The sequence below is a fragment of the Pollicipes pollicipes genome, unplaced genomic scaffold (assembly GCF_011947565.3).
Source record: "Pollicipes pollicipes isolate AB1234 unplaced genomic scaffold, Ppol_2.1 Scaffold_4295;HRSCAF=5057_pilon_pilon_pilon, whole genome shotgun sequence".
Classification (NCBI taxonomy): domain Eukaryota; kingdom Metazoa; phylum Arthropoda; class Thecostraca; order Pollicipedomorpha; family Pollicipedidae; genus Pollicipes; species Pollicipes pollicipes.
In genome coordinates this window covers 32,566,870-32,584,800 of record NW_023596461.1, presented here as the reverse complement: position 1 = coordinate 32,584,800, position 17,931 = coordinate 32,566,870, and the positions used below count along the sequence as shown (strand labels likewise).

At 63.7% G+C, this 17,931-nt stretch overlaps 1 protein-coding gene across 1 annotated transcript in view; it reads right to left on the bottom strand.

The window, feature by feature from the left end:
* Positions 1–17,423, bottom strand: part of spen (spen family transcriptional repressor split ends) — a 75,907-nt gene extending 58,484 nt beyond the window's left edge. Inside the window, exons 1-2 of the mRNA XM_037220483.1 lie at positions 17,227–17,423; positions 9,582–9,836 (exon numbers count right to left, since the gene is read on the bottom strand). Of these exons, the coding sequence (XP_037076378.1) occupies positions 9,582–9,836; positions 17,227–17,309 (338 nt within the window). The 5' untranslated portion in view covers positions 17,310–17,423. The remainder of the gene's footprint in view (positions 1–9,581; positions 9,837–17,226) is intronic.
* Positions 17,424–17,931: the final 508 nt, after the last annotated feature.

The window sequence follows — 17,931 nt, the reverse complement described above, 5'->3', positions numbered from 1 at the left end:
GCTCTGGAGCGGGAACAAACAGCTCTGGAGCGGGAACAAACAGCTCTGGAGCGGGGGCGGACAGCTCTGGACTGGGGCGGACAGCTCTGGAGCGGGGACTGACAGCTCTGGAGTGAGAACGGACAGCTCTGGAGCGGGAACAAACAGCTCTGTAGCGGGGGCGGACAGCTCTGGAGCGGGGACGGACAGCTTGGACCAGGGTGGACAGCTCTGCAGCGGGGACGAACAGCTTGGACCCGGGCAGACAGCTCTGGGGTGAGAACGGACAGCTCTGCAGCGGGGACGGACAGCTTGGACCGGGGGGAAAGCTCTGGACCAGGGCGGACAGCTCTGGAGCGGAGACGAACAGCTCTGGGGTGAGAACGGGCAGCTTTGGACCGGGACGAAGAGCCTTGGATGGAGATGGAGGGGGGAGGGTGAGGAGGACCGCCGGTCACCGCCCCGCTCAGTCTATCTCACACTCAACGCCAAGCCGTGATTTCACCACGAGCAAACTGTGACGCCCGTGTTGCGCAGCCTGAGTCGAGTCGAGTACTGCCGCGTGACCCGCATCAGTGGTCACTAACCAGCACCAGGTGACGACCACATCAGCGGTCACACATCCGCACCAGGTGACGATTACATCAGCGGTCACACATCCACACCACGTGACCATCACATCGGCGGTCGCACATCCGCACCACGTGAGATCACATCAGCGGTCACACATCCGCACCAGGTGACGATCACATCAGCGGTCACACATCCGCACCACGTGACGATCACATCGGCGGCCACACATCCGCACCAGGTGACGATCACGTCAGCGGTCACATTTTCCGACTTTCAGCGACGATACTGCGCGCTGCACGCGCGCAGCAGTCCAGCCGGCCGCCGTCAAGGCGCCGCTGAGACGCCGCTGAACCAGGTGGCATTTCTGGCGCCGCCACCGCCACTCGTAACGCCACTCGGGCCGACAACGCGCCGAGATGAGCCAATCGGCCTCCGCCAGTCCCACGGCAACAAGGCCTCCTCCAGCCAATAATCGTGCCGAGTACCCACCCGCCTCTGGACGCTTCAGACTGCAGCGCCTCGCGTGGGGCTGGGACGACTCAGCACCTTGTGGGGGGGGGGGGGGAGGGTACGCGAAACGATAGCAGCACCCGGACCCAAAGATCCCTAAACGGCAGCATCCCCCCCCCCCCAAGCCAGACACACACGTGTGCCTCTGAACCGCAGCCACCGTCGGTATCAAGTAGCGGCCAATACAACGCGACCTTGGCGGCGGCGCCCCCACTTGAGGCCTGGCCGCGCCACGTGGCTGACAGGACATCCAGAGAGCCTTACGTAAGCCGACTTGCAAGGCGGCGCCGACGGGTGCTAGCCAGCCGCCGTAGTACTCCCGGCCAGCTTGTTCGACGCGGTTCAGAGCAGACTGCGCGTCCAGAACATACAAGGCAAACTTCCCCGGCGGCGGCGGCGGAGGCCACGGTGGCCCCCGGCCGCCGCCATTGAACGCCCGGTCACCAGTGCCCATTTCGAGAGCGCGCGCACGCCGCCGGCCGGCTCGGGTTTCGACATCTCTTCCGGCCGCAGTCCGCGGCCGGGCGCGTGACACTTGGGCCCACAGGTGCCAAGCATGTGGCCTGTCACCTGTCACCGGCCCGATAAGCTGCGGCGCTGGCCGGCGGCCCGCGGCGCCGCGCGCGTCGGCTTCCACCGCGCCAGAAGCGTCGCCGGCGCGCGCGTGCCAAGCCCGACCCGGCGCGCGGCCGTCGTTTATCAGCGTCTAGCGCGCCGTCAGCGAGTCGCCGTCAGCGGGCCGTCGTCCACCCGCCGGCGCGCCAGGACAATGGAGCCGCGCTCCTTTCGTGTCCGGCCGGGCGGTCGCGAAAGGAGGCGCGCCGCGCCGTCACTGTCGCGGGTCCGACCAGCGAGACGTCGCAGCAGGCCGCGTGTTGTTCGCGCGCAGCCGGGCGGGGGCGCCGGGGTCAGTGACCCGCCGACCCCAGCGGTGGCGTCGAGGCCGCCCGCGGGCCGGCCACCGCGACCCCGGAGACCCGCATGGCCGCACGTGCGCCACGGCGACGGCGTCGGCTGACCTTTGCCCCCCCCCCCCCCCCCCCGGTCGCCGTGTGCTGCGGTGCACACGAGACGACCTCGGACCTAGCCGACCGAACGACACGGCTCGGACGTAAAACAGGCCCAGGGTGGGGTGGGGTATCTGTCAGCCGGACGTAAAAACGGAGCGGAAGAGGTTCGGGGGTGAAAGCGAAGTTGCCCAATCATGTCCAGCGACCACGGTCCCGCAAAAACATCCGCGTTAAATTAAAACGACGAAGTCATATCCCGTCGGCGGTTTTTTTGGCTCCTCGCATCCGGCCCGTTCGCCCGCCGCAGGGACACGCACACGGCCCGAGCCCCGCCTGCTTCCCGGGACGGGCCGGCCTGCAAGTTCGGGCGGCGGCGCGGGTACCCTCCACCTGTCAGTCCTGTCCCCGGACTCCGGGAGCCGCCGAGCGTGACGTGACGTGACGTGACGTGCGTCCCGCCGGTGTCGGTCGAGCCCGGGGCAGGCAGCCAGCCAGGCAGGCGACCGCGCTCCCTTCTCTCCCCCCCCCCCTCCCCTACTCGCGCTCGTGACGCCGGACGCGCCGTCCTCCCGGAAGTGGCCGGCCGGCGACAGGAAGTGGCGACAGATGGCCGACGGCCGACGGCCGACGGTCGACGGTCGGCGGCGGCGGCGACAGCGGCGGCCACCGCGCCCTCTGTCGAGGTCGGGAGGCGCCCGCGGGTGCCCGTCCTCCCTCCCAACAGGTCGCCGCAAGGCGTCAGGCAGCCTGCCGCCGCCTGCACCCAGGTGCTGGCTGCGACATGCGCTTTGCACTTAACTTCGACGCCGAACTTGGCTCGCGAGCGTCGCGGTGTCTCAGAGCGCGGCGCACAAGGCGACGACGAAACAACAGGGAGAAAGCGCCGTCTTTGGCAGAGTAAAACTGCCACGCACGACTGGTCGTAGTTCGTTGCCGACTCGTTCGATACGCCGACCAGCGGGAGTGAGGCGCGCAAGGGTGGACTCGTGGTGCGCCACCGCGCGCTGCGTCGGCGGCAGTGAGCCACGGCCTGCGCGGCCCCAACCAGACGCCGCCGACCACGCCCTGGAATGGCCTCGTCACCCGCCGGTCACGACCGCGTCCCGCTCGCCGGCTGCAGCGGCCGCAGCGGCGGCGGCGGTGCTCGTCGCAAGGCGCCGCCCGCCGCGCGACGGCGGCCGGTCAGCAGGCGGCCGGCGCCGTACTGCGCACCTGCACGCTTGCACAACCGGGACACGGCGCGCAGCGAGCACCGCCGCGGCCGGCGCGAGCGTGGCGTAGGCCCGAGGCCGAGGCCGCCGCCGTCCATGCAAGACTGCCACGTCCGGTCCGGGCCGGCCGGGACGGGCGCCGGAGCCGCTCCCCGGCCGCCGCTCTCCGTCGGACGGCCGGGACGCGGCGCTGGTCGGCCGGCAGCGGCGGGGGCGACTTCCAGTCTGCGAGGCCGGGCCCGCCTTCCGCCGCCGGTCGACGGCTTGAAGGAAGGCGGCAGACCCCGGCCGCCCGGCGGCGGCGGCGGCGCGCCGCATTTGACGCGGCCGGGCCCGACGAGGGGAGCCGTGGCAGCGCTGCGCACCTGGTCGCCGGCCGGCGCCGGGTCCGGGTCCGGGTCCGGCCCACCTGCCGGCGAGCCCCGTGGCCGGCCGGGGAAGGGCGAGCGGTGCCAGCAGGGCACCGGACACGCTCAGCCGCCAGACCACGGCACAGAGTGGCGGGGTCGGACGGCGCCTCCCGTCTCCGTTCTGTCCTGTCCTGCTGTGCTGTGCTGTGCTGTGCTGTGCTGTGCTGTGCTGTGCTGTGCTGTGCTGTGCTGTGCTGTGCTGTCCCGTCCTGTCCTGTCCTGTCCCGCCAGCCAGCCCGGGATGACAACGGACTGAAGTAATCGAAAAACAAGGCACGGAAAGAACGAAAAGAAAACGTGCTACATCGAAACTCCTACTACTTCCACATCAGTGTTACACCAAAACTCCTACCGACAAGAGTGCTACAATACTACCCCCACTGCCTGCCAAAGCTTAAAACAATATTGGTGCAACACGACAAAACTTACTTCACACAGCTTCAAAAACTTTGACCCGTCATTACCCCTACCGCAAAACTTTACGCCATTGCTTAAAAACGGCATTACTTCTACTGCAAAGACATGTATCCGACAAAGTGCTTCAGAAAAGACTCGTGGACAAGTCTTTGTTTGCTGTAGAAGTAATGAGTGACGTAGGTTATTGTCGCATGAGTTTTGTCGTGTAGTATTCCTGTCGTGTACAGTTTTGCAGAAGTAATGCCGCGTAAGAGTGAAGATTGCGTCAGTCTTTGCGGTAGGAGTGATGTCGAGTACAGGTTTTTGCAGTACAAGTTTTGTTGGTGGCACTCATGCTATGTATAAGTCTGTAGCAGAAGTATTGTCGCGCATACGTAAAGTTTGTACAGCTTTTTCTCGTAGAAACAATGTTGCGTGTAACTGATGTCGTAGCACTCCTGTCGGAAGGAGTTTCTGTCCTGGCACTTACGTCGTGACACCGGCAGGGAGGACCCTGCGGGCCCTCACGCCCAGCTCGCGCAGCCCAGCCGTCGCCGCCGGTGCTGCCCGTGCTCACTCCCGCTGATGTTTGCGCCGCGCCTGTCCCCCGCCCGCGGCAGGGAGGACCCCGCGGGCCCTCACGCCCAGCTCGCGCAGCCCAGCCGTCGCCGCCGGCGCTGCCCGTGCTCACTCCTGCTGAGGACCCTGCGGGCCATCACGCCCAGCTTGCGCAGCCCAGCCGTCGCCGCCGGCGCTGCCCGTGCTCACTCCTGCTGATGTTTGCGCCGCGACTGTCCCCCGCCCGCGGCTATTCATGACCTCGGCGTAAACACACCCCGAATGTATGTACACACAGCCCGATACCCGACAAACAAAGAAAAACACCGGCCGACCTGGCCGGACGCCCTATGAATGACGGTCCACACACGCGGGCAGCGGGCGGGCCCGAGACAGCGCGGGTGACCGCCCACTGCGCGCTATGCAACCTCAATCGCCGCGCCGGCCGTCAGCCGGCCGTCACCGCTAGGGCCAGGCAGCCAGGGCGCGGTCGTGAGGGCCGGGCCGACATGTGACGCACCACGGCCTTTGGCGCGACAGTCCGCCCGTGCGGCGCAGCGGCGTCGCCGGTCCCTCGGACGCCACCGTCCGCCGCAGTCCAACCTCGCCGTCGGCGGTGCTGGCCGGAGCCTGGCCTGACCGGCGTGCGGCCGCCGGCGGAGCGCGCGGGGCCCGGCCGCGGAGCGCGCGCAGCCCCGCGCCGCAGCGGCCAGCGGGACCGCCGCCCCGGCGCGGCGCGAGCCATCAGGAATAGCGCGACCACCGTCGGAGAGCCGGGCCGGTTCGTTCCGGTTCGGTGCCGTGCCAGCGCCGCGACGTCGGCAGCCGGGTGTGACGCGGCCCGAAACGACGCGCGGGTCCGCTTCTTTTCACGCGACGTCCGGACCTCACCGTGAATAGCATCCGCGCTGCGACAGCCGAGAGCGAGAGTCCAGCCGGCCTCTCGCCGCCCCCGCCTGGCGTCACGGCGGCCCTTTGGCGGCCGGCCGCCCCCGCAGCGAGCGTGTCGGCGCCGGCAGAGGGACGCGCCGTGCCAGGAACCCCCTCCCCCCGGCGCCGGCGGCCGGGTGTTGTGCCTCGCCGAGGGGCGGCCCAGCTGTGCCGGCTCCGGCCCCAGCCGCGGCGGCAGGTGAACCAACAGGCCGTCAGTCGCGGTGATGACGTCACGCGCGTCCCGCGCCCGGCCCGGCCCCAATCCGCGCTGCGCCAGCGTCCGCCGCCGCACACACGGCGGCTGTCAGCCAGTCCAATTACCGGCTGGGAATAAAGAGCCTGGGATCTGCGTGGGGGGTGGGGGGGGGGGGGGGGTCGAAGCGCCTGGAATACATCGCGAGCCCAAATTCAGCACACGACCGCATATGCATGTGGATCACGGTCAACAGGCTGAACGTCACTAGACACCGTAGCGGACTGTCAGACAGGAGCCAGTCGCCTTGGCTGTAGGCGAGGCGCAGGAAAGAGTCTCTAAGTCCGGCTAAGGAGGTGCGTCAAAATTCAAAGTTTGGTTGGAAAATGACACCTTCTATGAACCACTTTGGGCTCAGAGTTTTAAACTCCTGATATAATTCCGGTCTCCCATTCAATGATAGACTTAATTTTCGGCCGACTTCGTCTCTTTGACACTTGAAACGAAGACATTTCGGTTTCCACGGCACGTTTTGTTGAAGGTCATTCGGCCGGCACACTTAAGGCCAGGTCGCTCTCCAGTCGGCAGCCATGCCGCAGCACGCTGAGAGAGAGCGAGGGAGCACAAGGCGGGACCGGTGCGCCGCCAGGGCAGGGGAGGACAGGGGGCTCCGGCAGAGAACCAGCCGGGCGCCGGCGACAGAGCAGGACGCCGCTGCGTCTGCGCTCCCCTCCGAGCGCACCCGCCGCCCCGTGACCCCGTTCCCCGCGCCGCGCCGCCCGACGGCGGCGGCGGCGGCCTCAATAGACACGCGCGGGAACAAAGGGGCACCGGCGGCCGATGGCGGCCGAGGGGCGGCCCGGCGAACAAAGGGGCATTGACGGGGCGCGGGGCGGGGCGGCGGCCGGCCGACACCTGGCCTCCATCTGGTGGCGGTAACGGAGCGCGGCCAGGTACCGCGCGTGCGTCGCCTCACTCCCCTCCCCTCCCCTCGCCCCGGCAGCGGCAGCGGCGGCGGCGGCGGCGGCGGCGGCGGCGGCCGCTGCGCGGTGCCCCGTCGACAAAGGCACGGTCGGAGCAGCGGCCTTGTTCGCGCGGTCTGTCCGGCTGGCGGGCGCACCGCGCGGCCGACCACAAGCCGGAAGGGAAGGTGCTCGCGGCTCTGCTGACGTCACGTGCGAGCTCTGCCGATGGTGCGCGCCGGCTGCGTTCAAAGCACGAGCTTCGGTTCCTACATCAACCGCTAAAGCCAGAACGGCAAGAAACTAGTGGCTCTACGACTTCGCTTCCGTCAGTTGATGCGCAGACAGGTGTACTTTGACGGGACGCTGGGCTTCTCAGCACCGCAAGGCTGTATGCAAAGCCTTCAAAGCAAGGCCATTCCGGATCATAACAGGACGTGGCAGCATAAACCGGCCATGTGGTTTAAGCACAGACCCCCCCCCCCCCCCTCCCCCGGACGTGATCGCAACAAGCGGCACCGGATGGAGGCGAGCTATCGCAGAGGACTGGGAAAACGTGACGAGTTGCCAAGCTCTTCGCGAACCCAAACCTCTTCGGCTTGATGAAGTGGCCATCACGCCGCGCATGCTCTCTGTTTCAAGTACCTGCTCCAGCTGAGGGCCCTCACAGACGCCAGAGCCCACAGCCCGAAGCCACCCAAACAGGAGCGGCGTCAGGTGGCCTCCGATGCGCGGCCGGTTCAGAGAGCCTCTGCAGGCAGAAGCCCCTGCAGGACAAAGGGATGCCCCATTTCTGCCCTCGCGCCGCCAGCGGGTACGTCGGTGACTAGGCAGAAATAGCAGCATGACTATTGAAACGTGACCGCCAACAACACGAGCAAACAAGTTCTGAAACGTCCAACGGGCAAGAACGTTTTTCCCATCGCGTGACCCACTCCGCGGACGGCGCCGCCACAGACTCCGAACCGCGTCAGTGAATCAGTCATCTGAGGGTAGCATCACCACCTCAGTCAGAGCCAGGCCGCCATCGCCGGCGGTATCATCCGTTCGTGGGGGCGACAGACCGGTCAGTCACCCCACGGCAGCAGTGTCCGCTCTGCGGCACGCCACCGTGGCGGCGGTCGGCCCACCGGCCGGCCCACACCGGTACCCGATGACGCGGCGCAACCACGCCACCGTCAACAACACGGGCGGCGCTGGGCGCTGGACTGCCCGCGGCCGGCGGCCGGTCCGGCCTCGGCCGCCCGGCGTCGTACGTCGCGGCGCCGCTGGCTGGGCCGCGCCGCCCGGCGCCGTAAAGAGGCGAGCCCGGCCGCCATCAGGCCATAAAAGAGCGGCGGCGGCGCGGCGGCGCGGCGGCCGGCCCGTCGAAGCGAGGCGGGCGGCGGGCCCAGCCCGGCCCGGCCCGGCCCGGCCCGGCGGCCCGCGGCCGGCCGCTCGCCCGGCAGCGCCCCGAGTCACGCGCCGGGTCGATGCGGGGCCGGGCCGGCGCCGCTTATCGACCGCGTCGATCGGCGGCCGACCTGGCCTGGCGGCGGCGGCGGCGGCGGCGGCCGACGCACCACGGCCGCCACGTCAGCCAGCGCTGCGGCACGCGCACGTCCCTCTCCTCCCCTCCCCCTTGGGAGTCGGGCCGCCCGACACGCGGCCTCTGTTGGGTTCGGTTGCCATAGCCGGAGCCGGCCATCGAACGGCTGCCGGCACGGTCGGCCCAGCCCGGTGCGCCTGGAGGCCCAACCCAGGACGGCCGGGGCGCGGGTGATGGCAGCGTTCGGCGCAGGAGCGCGCCGAGCGTGATGGCAGCCGCCGTCTTCGCCACCTTACTCGGAGCGGGCGGCTGGCTCACGTGTGTGGCAGCCCCACGCCCGAGTCGACCCCTACACGGCTTCCTTCAGTCTGGCTGCCGGTCTGTTTCCAGACACAATGATAGACGCTCGGTTACATGTCGACCGATGGCACTGCTCCGGCCACTGCGGCCGTGCTCAGAGCCTCGGTATCCACCACCTAATGCACCACACATTGCAGCTGACAAGGCACGCGCCCCGACCAGCGCTGCGCAAACACACCTGCGCCGCAAAATCATGCATGCAGTGCACAGGCTGACGCTGCCAGACTCGACATAATCAAGCACGATGAACAGTTACATAACGGTCAAACAGGTCTCTCCGTCAGCGCACGTGTGGCGACACGGACACAGACACAGGCGGGGCCCAGGAGCGCCGCCCAGGCCGGCACGGCGCATCACGAGGCAGGCACGGCCAGTCACGAGCTGGCCCCGCCGACTGCCGACGAGCCGCCGGCGGCCGCCGGGCGGGCGGGACGGGCGGGCCAGAGGACGGGCGGACTGCGGGAGGAACGGACGCGGGATCCGCCGTGCGTCCCGTCGCGGAGCGTCGGCCGCCGCCGGGTCGCCGTCACGGGATGGCCGCCACACACAGTCGCCGGGGCGCCGGGCGCACGCGTCGCCGACGTCCACGCTGGGTCGCTCCTCGGCGCCACCGTCTCGTTGCGACGCGCAGTGCGACACAGCGCGGCACAGCGCGCGGCACAGCACGCGCGCGGGTCGACCGTCCAAGCGCCATCTGCCCAGACGCGACACGGCACAGCGCGGCGCACGGAGACGACGGTCATGCGTCGGAGAGGTCTGGCTGGAGCGGCGCCACCGCGACCGGCCTCGGCGCACGGGCACCGGCAGAGGTTCACCGGCGCAGGCACGCGAGCGGAAGATGGCACGGCGGCGGGGCAGGGCAGGGCACGATGGCAGGGCACGATAGCAGGGCAGGGAGGGGCAGGACACGACAGGGTACGACAGGGCAGAGCAGGGCAGGGCAGGGCGCGCTACTCACCCGCGACTGAAGCCGGCGCCGCGGCCGCGGCCGGCCGGGTACGGGGCGACGCCAGGCGGCGGGCGGCCCGGCTCGTCGCCCAGCGGCGGCCGCCCGTTCGGGTCGTAGTACTCGGTGATGAGCGGACGGTCCTCCACGCGGTTGTCGGCATTGTGCGCCTTGGCCGCCGACTTGATGTCGATGAACGCTACTGTCGCGGCCGGACCGGACGCACTGTCGGCCGACAGCAGTTTCACGCTCTGCACGCGGCCGTATCTGGAAAGGGGAAGCGCCGTCAACGCACGGTACGGGCAAGCCGTCAGTAATGGTGAATGGATGAACGAATCAATCTGCATACCACGTGATGATGTATGCGGAGTTGTCATGCTGATGTCATTCTCCAGTGTGCCAGCGAACCGCCGCACCGAAGTCACCTCCGCGTGCGCCGCTCTGGAGCGGCGTGACTAACGTCGTGGCGGTGAGGGTCCGCCTGTCCCCAGCTGTGTTTAGAGGCACGAAGTACATTCTCAACTCGGGGAGTGCAGTATCCAACCGTTTGCGCGGGCGGCGGCGGGCCACGTGCTGTGGTCCATCGCCGCGGTTCAACACTCATCCGGTACACGGCTTTGAAGATTGCAGCCCTGTTTCAGCCGTAACGAGAATCTGCTTGCGCAAAAAAGATTCCACCACCGGCCAGGATTTCAGGAATCTCCTGTCTTATCAGCGTCCCAGTGGAGGGATATATCTGCGCCGGTGGCAGTTCGGAGCGCTGGCGGGCGCCTGGTAGGCGCGCCGACCCGCTCTCCTGGCTGTCACGGCCGGCAGCCGGCACGCCTGCCACTCCGACGGCGGCGGGCGGCGGCGCGCGCGGACCCAACTGCCAAACTCGGCTCTCGAAATACCGCGCCGCCGTCCGGGCCGAGTGCCTCGCATGACGAGCGGCGTCGCGTCCGAGCAGGGGGGGGGGGGGGGGGGGGGCAGGGCCAACGGCCTCGCTCGGCCGCGGCCGCCGCCGGCTCAGACCGAGACGTCATTTCCGCGTCGCGCGACCGCCGCCGCGCCGCCGCCGCCCGCGCAGCCAGCCGAACGCGGCGCGCACTTTAACGGTGACGCCGGTCACGTCTTCAAAGGCGGCGTGCTGGCCCGCTGTGTCGGGCGCCACATGTCATCGCGGCTCCATTACGCTACGCCGCCCGCCGCACGACGGCGCAGCGGCTCGGCGCTCGGTTCCTCGCGCCTGGTGCCAATTATTTACGCCAAAACCCTCCCGGCTTTCATTAGCTATTCCCGTCATTTGGACATGGGCTGCGGGCACCATTTCTCCCTTCTTTCTCCTTGACGGTGTCGGCCGGCCACGTCGGCTTCGCACATGCGCAGTACGGCCGGGCGGCGGGCGGACGGAGCAGTCGCGCGCTGGCGGCCGGGAGGTGAGGTGGGTGCCACGGCGCTCCCGCGTCACCCCGCTCGAGACAGAAAGGCGAGGTACCAAACGCAGTCCGCCGGCTTGGCTGGAACCCTTAGGACGGCCTGGCGAGGTCCGTCGACGGTGGCTGTGACTGCTGGCGTTGCTTTAGGCGAGCGCATCAAAGGCCGGACCGTGGTGGTGGCAGCGCAGAGGTCAGGTCAGGGCTCGGGCTCAGACACTGCTCCCGTCGCCCAGGCCAGACTGGTAACTCAACAGGCATGGCAATGTCCCGCCCGAGTGTTCCACCGCCGCTGCAAGGATCGAACCCTCGATGTCGCTGGACAGGCTGGAGGGTCGCCTCCACTCCTGCCACTTGGGCCAGGCTGGTAGCGCCGCGGTTCCGGACCCTGTCCGCCGCCGGGGAGCCAGACCGGACGGTGTCGGCGTCGCGGAGGCGATGCGGGGTCACCTTCACGCACGCGCCGTCCACCGGCGGAGGTCGGTGGACGGTGTACGGGCGTGATGTCTGGATTACCTCCGGCTGGTTGGCGGAGCACTGGCGCGGGTGGTCGGCCGGCCCACAAGGTTGTGTAAACATGGAGGGGGGGGGGGGGGGGGGCTGGAAAATCACCGACAGCCGGAATCTTAAGACCTCGCTTTGAGTTTGTCATTTCGTGTGGTCTTCCCCCGAAGAATCGCGGAGCGGGAGTCGATTTCTTGAAACCACCCGCATTTGAAGCAAGTAACACGATCGTTAGCTATTACAAAAGAAGGGACTGAGCGCAGCCCGTCGCCACGCGACGATTGTGAGCCATCACGCTCAGAATGTCACGCGCTCGCTGGTGTGGTGCTGCCCATACCGCCAAACGTCGCCCCCGCATGCGCCGCCTGCTTCCCGCACGGCGTTCCCAACCTCTTAACCAGCTGGAGCCAATTAGGCGCACGCACTCCCCTGGCGTCCAGCGGCGTTTGCAGCGAATGCGGGCGACAGACCGGGGCGCGGCGAGGCCGAGCGCGACCAGGACCGGTCCACCAGAGCCCGCGACACTCAGACGGCGTCGCCGCTCCGCCGGCCCTGCCCGCGCGGCGCACCGGCGCTGTCGCAGGCAGGCGGACGGGCCACGGCTGCGCTTGTAGCCTGGCCCGGCCGGTATCGGGCCCTTGGTGACCAGCCCAGCCCGGCCTGATGCTATCGCACGGCCCACCACAAAACCGGGTCCAGACTTGGCAGCTCGCCAATTCACGGACGCCGCGGAATAAACACGCTTGTTTGGTTGGTGTGCTGTGCGCAATGCTGACTACCGGCCATGGCATCTGAGAAATGGTCGCACGTACAGAGGCGCCGATACGCGAGGAAGCGAAAACCAAACGTCTGGGGTAGTGCTGGATGAGGTCGCCCCAATGCCGTCTGGCCGGCGCCGCGCGCGACCCGCGGACGTGACGCCCGTGCTCGCGACTGAGCCCGCCGCAGCGAGCGGCGGGCACTACCATGACGTGGAGCGGGTGTAAATCACTGCACAGATGGATCTGGAACGAGAATCTTAAAACATGACATCCTAATGGCGCAGTATTCACATAAAACCACGCAGTGCTGCTCAGGACCAATCTGTACTTATTGGACATCTGAACGGCTCGCCGCAGATACGCCGGCTCAACAGCGCCACGGAGCCATCCCAAATCCACGCAGCCGTCCCCGGTCCCCCGCGCGTGGTCGGGCGCCCCAACGCGCCACCGCCCGCCTGGGACGGGGCGATACGGCCACCCGGACGGCGGCCATGATGGCGGCGATGACTCAGAACCGCCGGAGCGAGTCGTGGCGCCATCGACCGGCAGCCCGCTCCGCGGCGCCGGTGAATTCTGAAAGCACCAGGCGCACCAAACCGAGCGGCCCCAGCCCGCGTTATTACGAGACCCGGCAGGTATTCTGTACACACAGATATTATTTATGTGCCGTACCCAGATGCCGGCTTGTGGCCGCGCCGGCCATGAGATTTGACTTCGGAGCAATTTGGAGGCGCCAGCTGCATGGTCCAAATGAAAACGTCTCGCCCGCAGGGACGGCCATATGCGCGCCGAGCGCGGAACACCGCCCCCCCCCCCCCCCCGAGCTGGGACCCCGAGCGCGAGACGGCCGCGCTGCCGCAGCGAGCGGCGCTCGGATATCGGGTCGCTACCGTTCTGCCATTCCACAATGGTATCAGCTCACTTTGTACGCAGCTGCACCGCACGTCCGTCACGACGGCCACAAACTGAACAGGAACGTCCGCTTACGACTGGTCACTGCCTACACCGCGCGGTGGTGCCGCAGAGCCGCGCGCTGGCATGTTCCGTGTTCACTCGGCACACGATCAAGCTGGAGGGAAGGGAGTACGCGATGTGGGATCGATCGTCTCTCCTGACGGATGGTTCGGTCGGACGGATAGACGGACCTTGCTTTCAGTGCGGTCCAACGTCGTGCCCGGCAGCCGCACCTCGGGCTGAGACTACGGGCTTCCGACGGGCTTGGGCTTACTTGCGACGATGGACACCGTAGAGAGAAAAAGGCGGACCGGCCGGTGGAAGATCGAGTGCATTAAAAAACGCTTGAGCACACCCGGGGGCCCGAGGAACCGGCCCACACTGGTAACGGTACATCCCCGACGCAACTCTTCCCTGCCAGGATCGAACGCCCATGACTTCGCCGAAGTTGAAATCATTCTTTGTGTCGGTGACATGCCGTCTTTGTCGATTCGTCACCGGTCACGATACGGATGGGTAAGCGTCCCGTAAAAAAAAAACTGCGCCCCACGCACGCTGAGCGAGCCACCGATGGCCTTATCCGTGCTCGGCAGATAGAGAAAATCACCCGCCCACTGTGGACTGGTGTAACTGAGCGCCGCAGCCTTGCTGTGCCCGAGGGTGGCGGCTCTTCGCCACGTGACCTAGGACGAAATTGTGGAAGTCGTGGCGCGCGAGGTTGCTTTGATCGACGGATCGTGACAAGGCGGCGCTTCGAGAAGCGTGACGCCGACGGCACGCGTGGGTTGCATGGTGTAAATATGCCTGATATCGACTCCTCAAGGAGTACTGTTTTCCGAACTGATCGGTGTAACACCCGTGCGGATTTGTCCAGGCAAGGAGCACGTGGTTGACGCGTGGCTGGCTGCCGCAGTGGTTTTCTCAATCGCCGCTGGCAGTGTCCCAACAATCAGCTTGCGCCAACGTATTACTGCTGCAAGGCCCAGGTTCTTAAGATGCTAAGTGGAAAACTGTCGCGACAATGGCACTGACACGAGGCAGCCCCGAATGACGTGTAAAATACACTCAATTACCGCAAAACGCATGGTTACAGTATTGCTGTGCAGTGCAAAAACAATATTCATACACCAGGATTTAGAAAATATGGGTGAAGTGAGGCATCTGCGGGTGAAACAAGTTCAGGAAGCAGGGAAATTGCCGCGGTTTATGTGTCATATTCCGCATACGTTCTGGAATTTAGTATTAACGGTCGCTGCCGTCTGATTCACCTGACTTATGTTAACAACAGCTCAGCTACCGATGAGAGCCATTCTGGCTCTATGCTCGACTCGTTACGCACCGGGTTCATAACCTGACCAGCCATCCTTCACGTCCGACGCCGTTTGAGCGTCGCGCCCGCGGCAGGGTTGTCTAATGCATCCCAGGACAACGTCATGATTGCAAGCACTAGAGGATGCGGGCGAGGAGAAGCTCGGCCTTCAGCTTAGTGACGCAACAGGAGGCAGACGCGATGATGGACAAGATTCGCAGGCATATTTACACGCTCCAGACGCCGGCACGCGCACCCGTGCCGAGCGGTTCGCTCAGCAAAGAATGGGCGCCATCAGGTGGGAAGCGCTGGAGCGGAGTGCTTCCTCTAAACGACTCTGATGGGCTCTATAGCCGTTCGGTGCAGCTGCCATCAGCGCCAGCGAAGTTCGGAAAATTCCGTTCAGCGTTCAGATTCAGTGGCACCGCAACCGGCTCCCTAGGTCAACTGTCAATTGCAAGACGCCATCTAATGCAGATAGCTACATCTGCGATCTTTTGTGCTCTAACCCCTCAGCGGTGGCGCACCTTCCGAGGACGCCCAATTGCGGGCTATGCCACGCTTAAAGCTAGCAATGCCGTATGGTGTAACGTCACTTTTCTGAAGGCTAGCGCGGCTGCACCGGCTACGCTGCACGCCTACTCTGGTTTCCGTCCCTCAGCCATATCAAACATAGGTCAGTATGGTTCCGTGGACCGTCGAGGAAGTTTGCCACACACACGACGCCGCTTTACGGTGACGCCGCGGTGATGAAACCTTTGGTTCTCGGTTTTCTTGAGAAGCGCGCATTAGCCTTGCCATATTCGTGGGCCCAGTCACGACAAATCGAGCCGCGTCGCTGTCCTGACGCCGCTTCGCTTCATGAGCAGACTGATGGTGCATACATGTGCAACTATATCACCAACCCCAAACCGCACTGCATTTGATGAATAATTAAAAGATCCGCACTTCGGCGGAGTTCCGCGGGCGTCACGTGACAAACCAGATGGGCGAAGGACGAGGCGTCAATGGCAGTGCAAAAGCCGGCAGCAGTGTCCAGCAGTCAGACACAGTCCGTCGGCGCCTGTCACTCCAGCCTCCACACGGACGAGGGGACGATCGGCCGCATTCAGCCGACTTGGGGGAGGCTCGATGCCCCCCAAGGCAATGGGTTCAAACCATCCAAAGCACTGCGCACTAGAGCGGGCGATCTGCGACGACTACGGCCTTGGAAAGAGCAGGATCCAGGGGCCAACGGGTCCCTGGCTATCTGTTACATAAGGTAAGATACTGTAAGGTGGAAGACATGCTGTGTTATCAAGGAACCAAACAAAAGCTGATGTTCCAAATCATGTATGGTATGTTGTCAGCCAGAGCAAAGGCTCTTGGACTGCAGGAAAGCAAATGATGTTAAGAAATACTGATGGAATTAGACCTGATCCATCACATAATGAGCACCATGTTAAAAATCCTGCACCCCTTCCTGCGGCACCTACAGATCAGATAGATAGACAGGACAGATCACATGGATCTACACTCCATGAACAGAAGAGCTGAATGTGAGGACTGATGGCTTTCCTGCCCCATCATGAGAAAATAAAAAAAAAACAGGCACATAAATATCTCTGGTCATGGGGGAACAATCATACCCATGCTGATGATAACTGAATAATACCTTTTTAGATACAACCAAAAGGTGATCATAACTTTGAAAATTTTTAGATACTGTACAATCCAGGAGGCAAAGAGCCACAAAACTTACCAGCACCATGGTAATCCCTATCTACCACCAAATCTGCATCCATGGCAGATTTAGATGACATGTTGGGACAGATGAGGGCACCAACTTCTAATTTGACTCACCTTATTGGACTGTATGGAATTAAGCTACTGAATTGGAGTAATGAGGTCATCATACTGTGTTCCATGACACACCAAACTGGGAAGATCACTAAAAATGACCCACATGATAGGAAATTATGCTTAGAGGACAAGATTCAACAAAATTTGCCCCCAATGGAGCAGCTCACTTTCCTTTTTGAGGCATGATCACACCTGCCCCAATTACCTTGTCAGCATGCTTACCATGGATTGCTGACTGGCCCACCATGGAATCTACTGATGTCCCCACAGTTCCTGATTCACTGCAGAAATCTTCCAAAAAGTTCAGCAGCCATTGGGTACAAAATGCATGTAAACTCCATGACATGAGCCCTATGCCCTCTCCCATCTGCAACTTTCATAGAAAAAAGCATTCAATACTGCATTAGCAGGTAAAAATGTGAGGTTTCTTAGAATTGGGTATGACATATTCAGTTGAGGATTTATGGCGAACTGCCTAGGAAGGTACCCAAGGAACGAAGTATGCAAGCATCACTGCTACAGTAACCAAGGAAATTTGCCACAATAACTGACAAAGTAGGGTTAACAGAACCTAACTATCCCACCCGTTTCACGAGCTTTTAAACCCCCAGGACACTTCCCGTTTCGAGCCACAAGGTGGCCGCCATGACCAGTGGAACTCGGGGCAGATCTAATGAGCAGTGCGTGGGGGCATCAAAACATTTTCCCGGGGATCCACACTGCATGAGACATCCACTGCACCAGACATCACATGAGGATTAAGAAAGATCAAACGAAAGGTCCGTAGCTAACAAGATCTGCGCGCCACATGCTGAATCGGCACTGTACCTTTGCACCGAACGTATCTTTCTAGAAGTCAAGCTGAAACTCACCTTTTGAAATGCTCCTTTATTCGTTCCTCGGTAACACTTTCAGGCAAATTTCCAACCCAGAGATGTCTAGTCTCTCTGACCATTTTGTCCTAACGCCCTCATGAGTATACCATCGCTTTTCGTCACATGCACAAAAATTCACAAACACCACATGGCGACACGTTCGACCACCAGCAGCACATTCGCCCACATCGCACTGTTGCGTTCTAGTGACGTCACAAGCCTAGACCCCGATAAAATGGTTGTCGTTCACTCGCTAGTAAGAAGTGTCCAACCAACACCACCGCGCGGCCAGAATGAGTCTATGTTCAGTGACAACCAAACGCAAGGTCGAACGTGCTGACACCTGCTGACGGGAAATCTGAACTATATTTATATTTCTTCTCGCTAGATAACACCGTACATAAGCATTTCCAGCAATACGATTATGGGGTGTCTTTTGATCAAAACGGCAAAAAGTTGAGCTTGGTTTCACATTTTACTGCTGGAACACAGAAATGTTCCAAGCAAGATCATCATCATATTTGAAGCGATTGCTTCGCTACCGGCTCCTTGTAGTTGCATAGGGCGCCAAATGAGCGTTTCCGGTGGTTGGAGAGGAGACCAGATGTGTCAAGTAAGGGTCATGTCCACAAATATTTTGTGTATTGTGGGTAGGTCCTCATCGTTCCGATCAAGACGCTAACTCATGAACTTTCACATGGA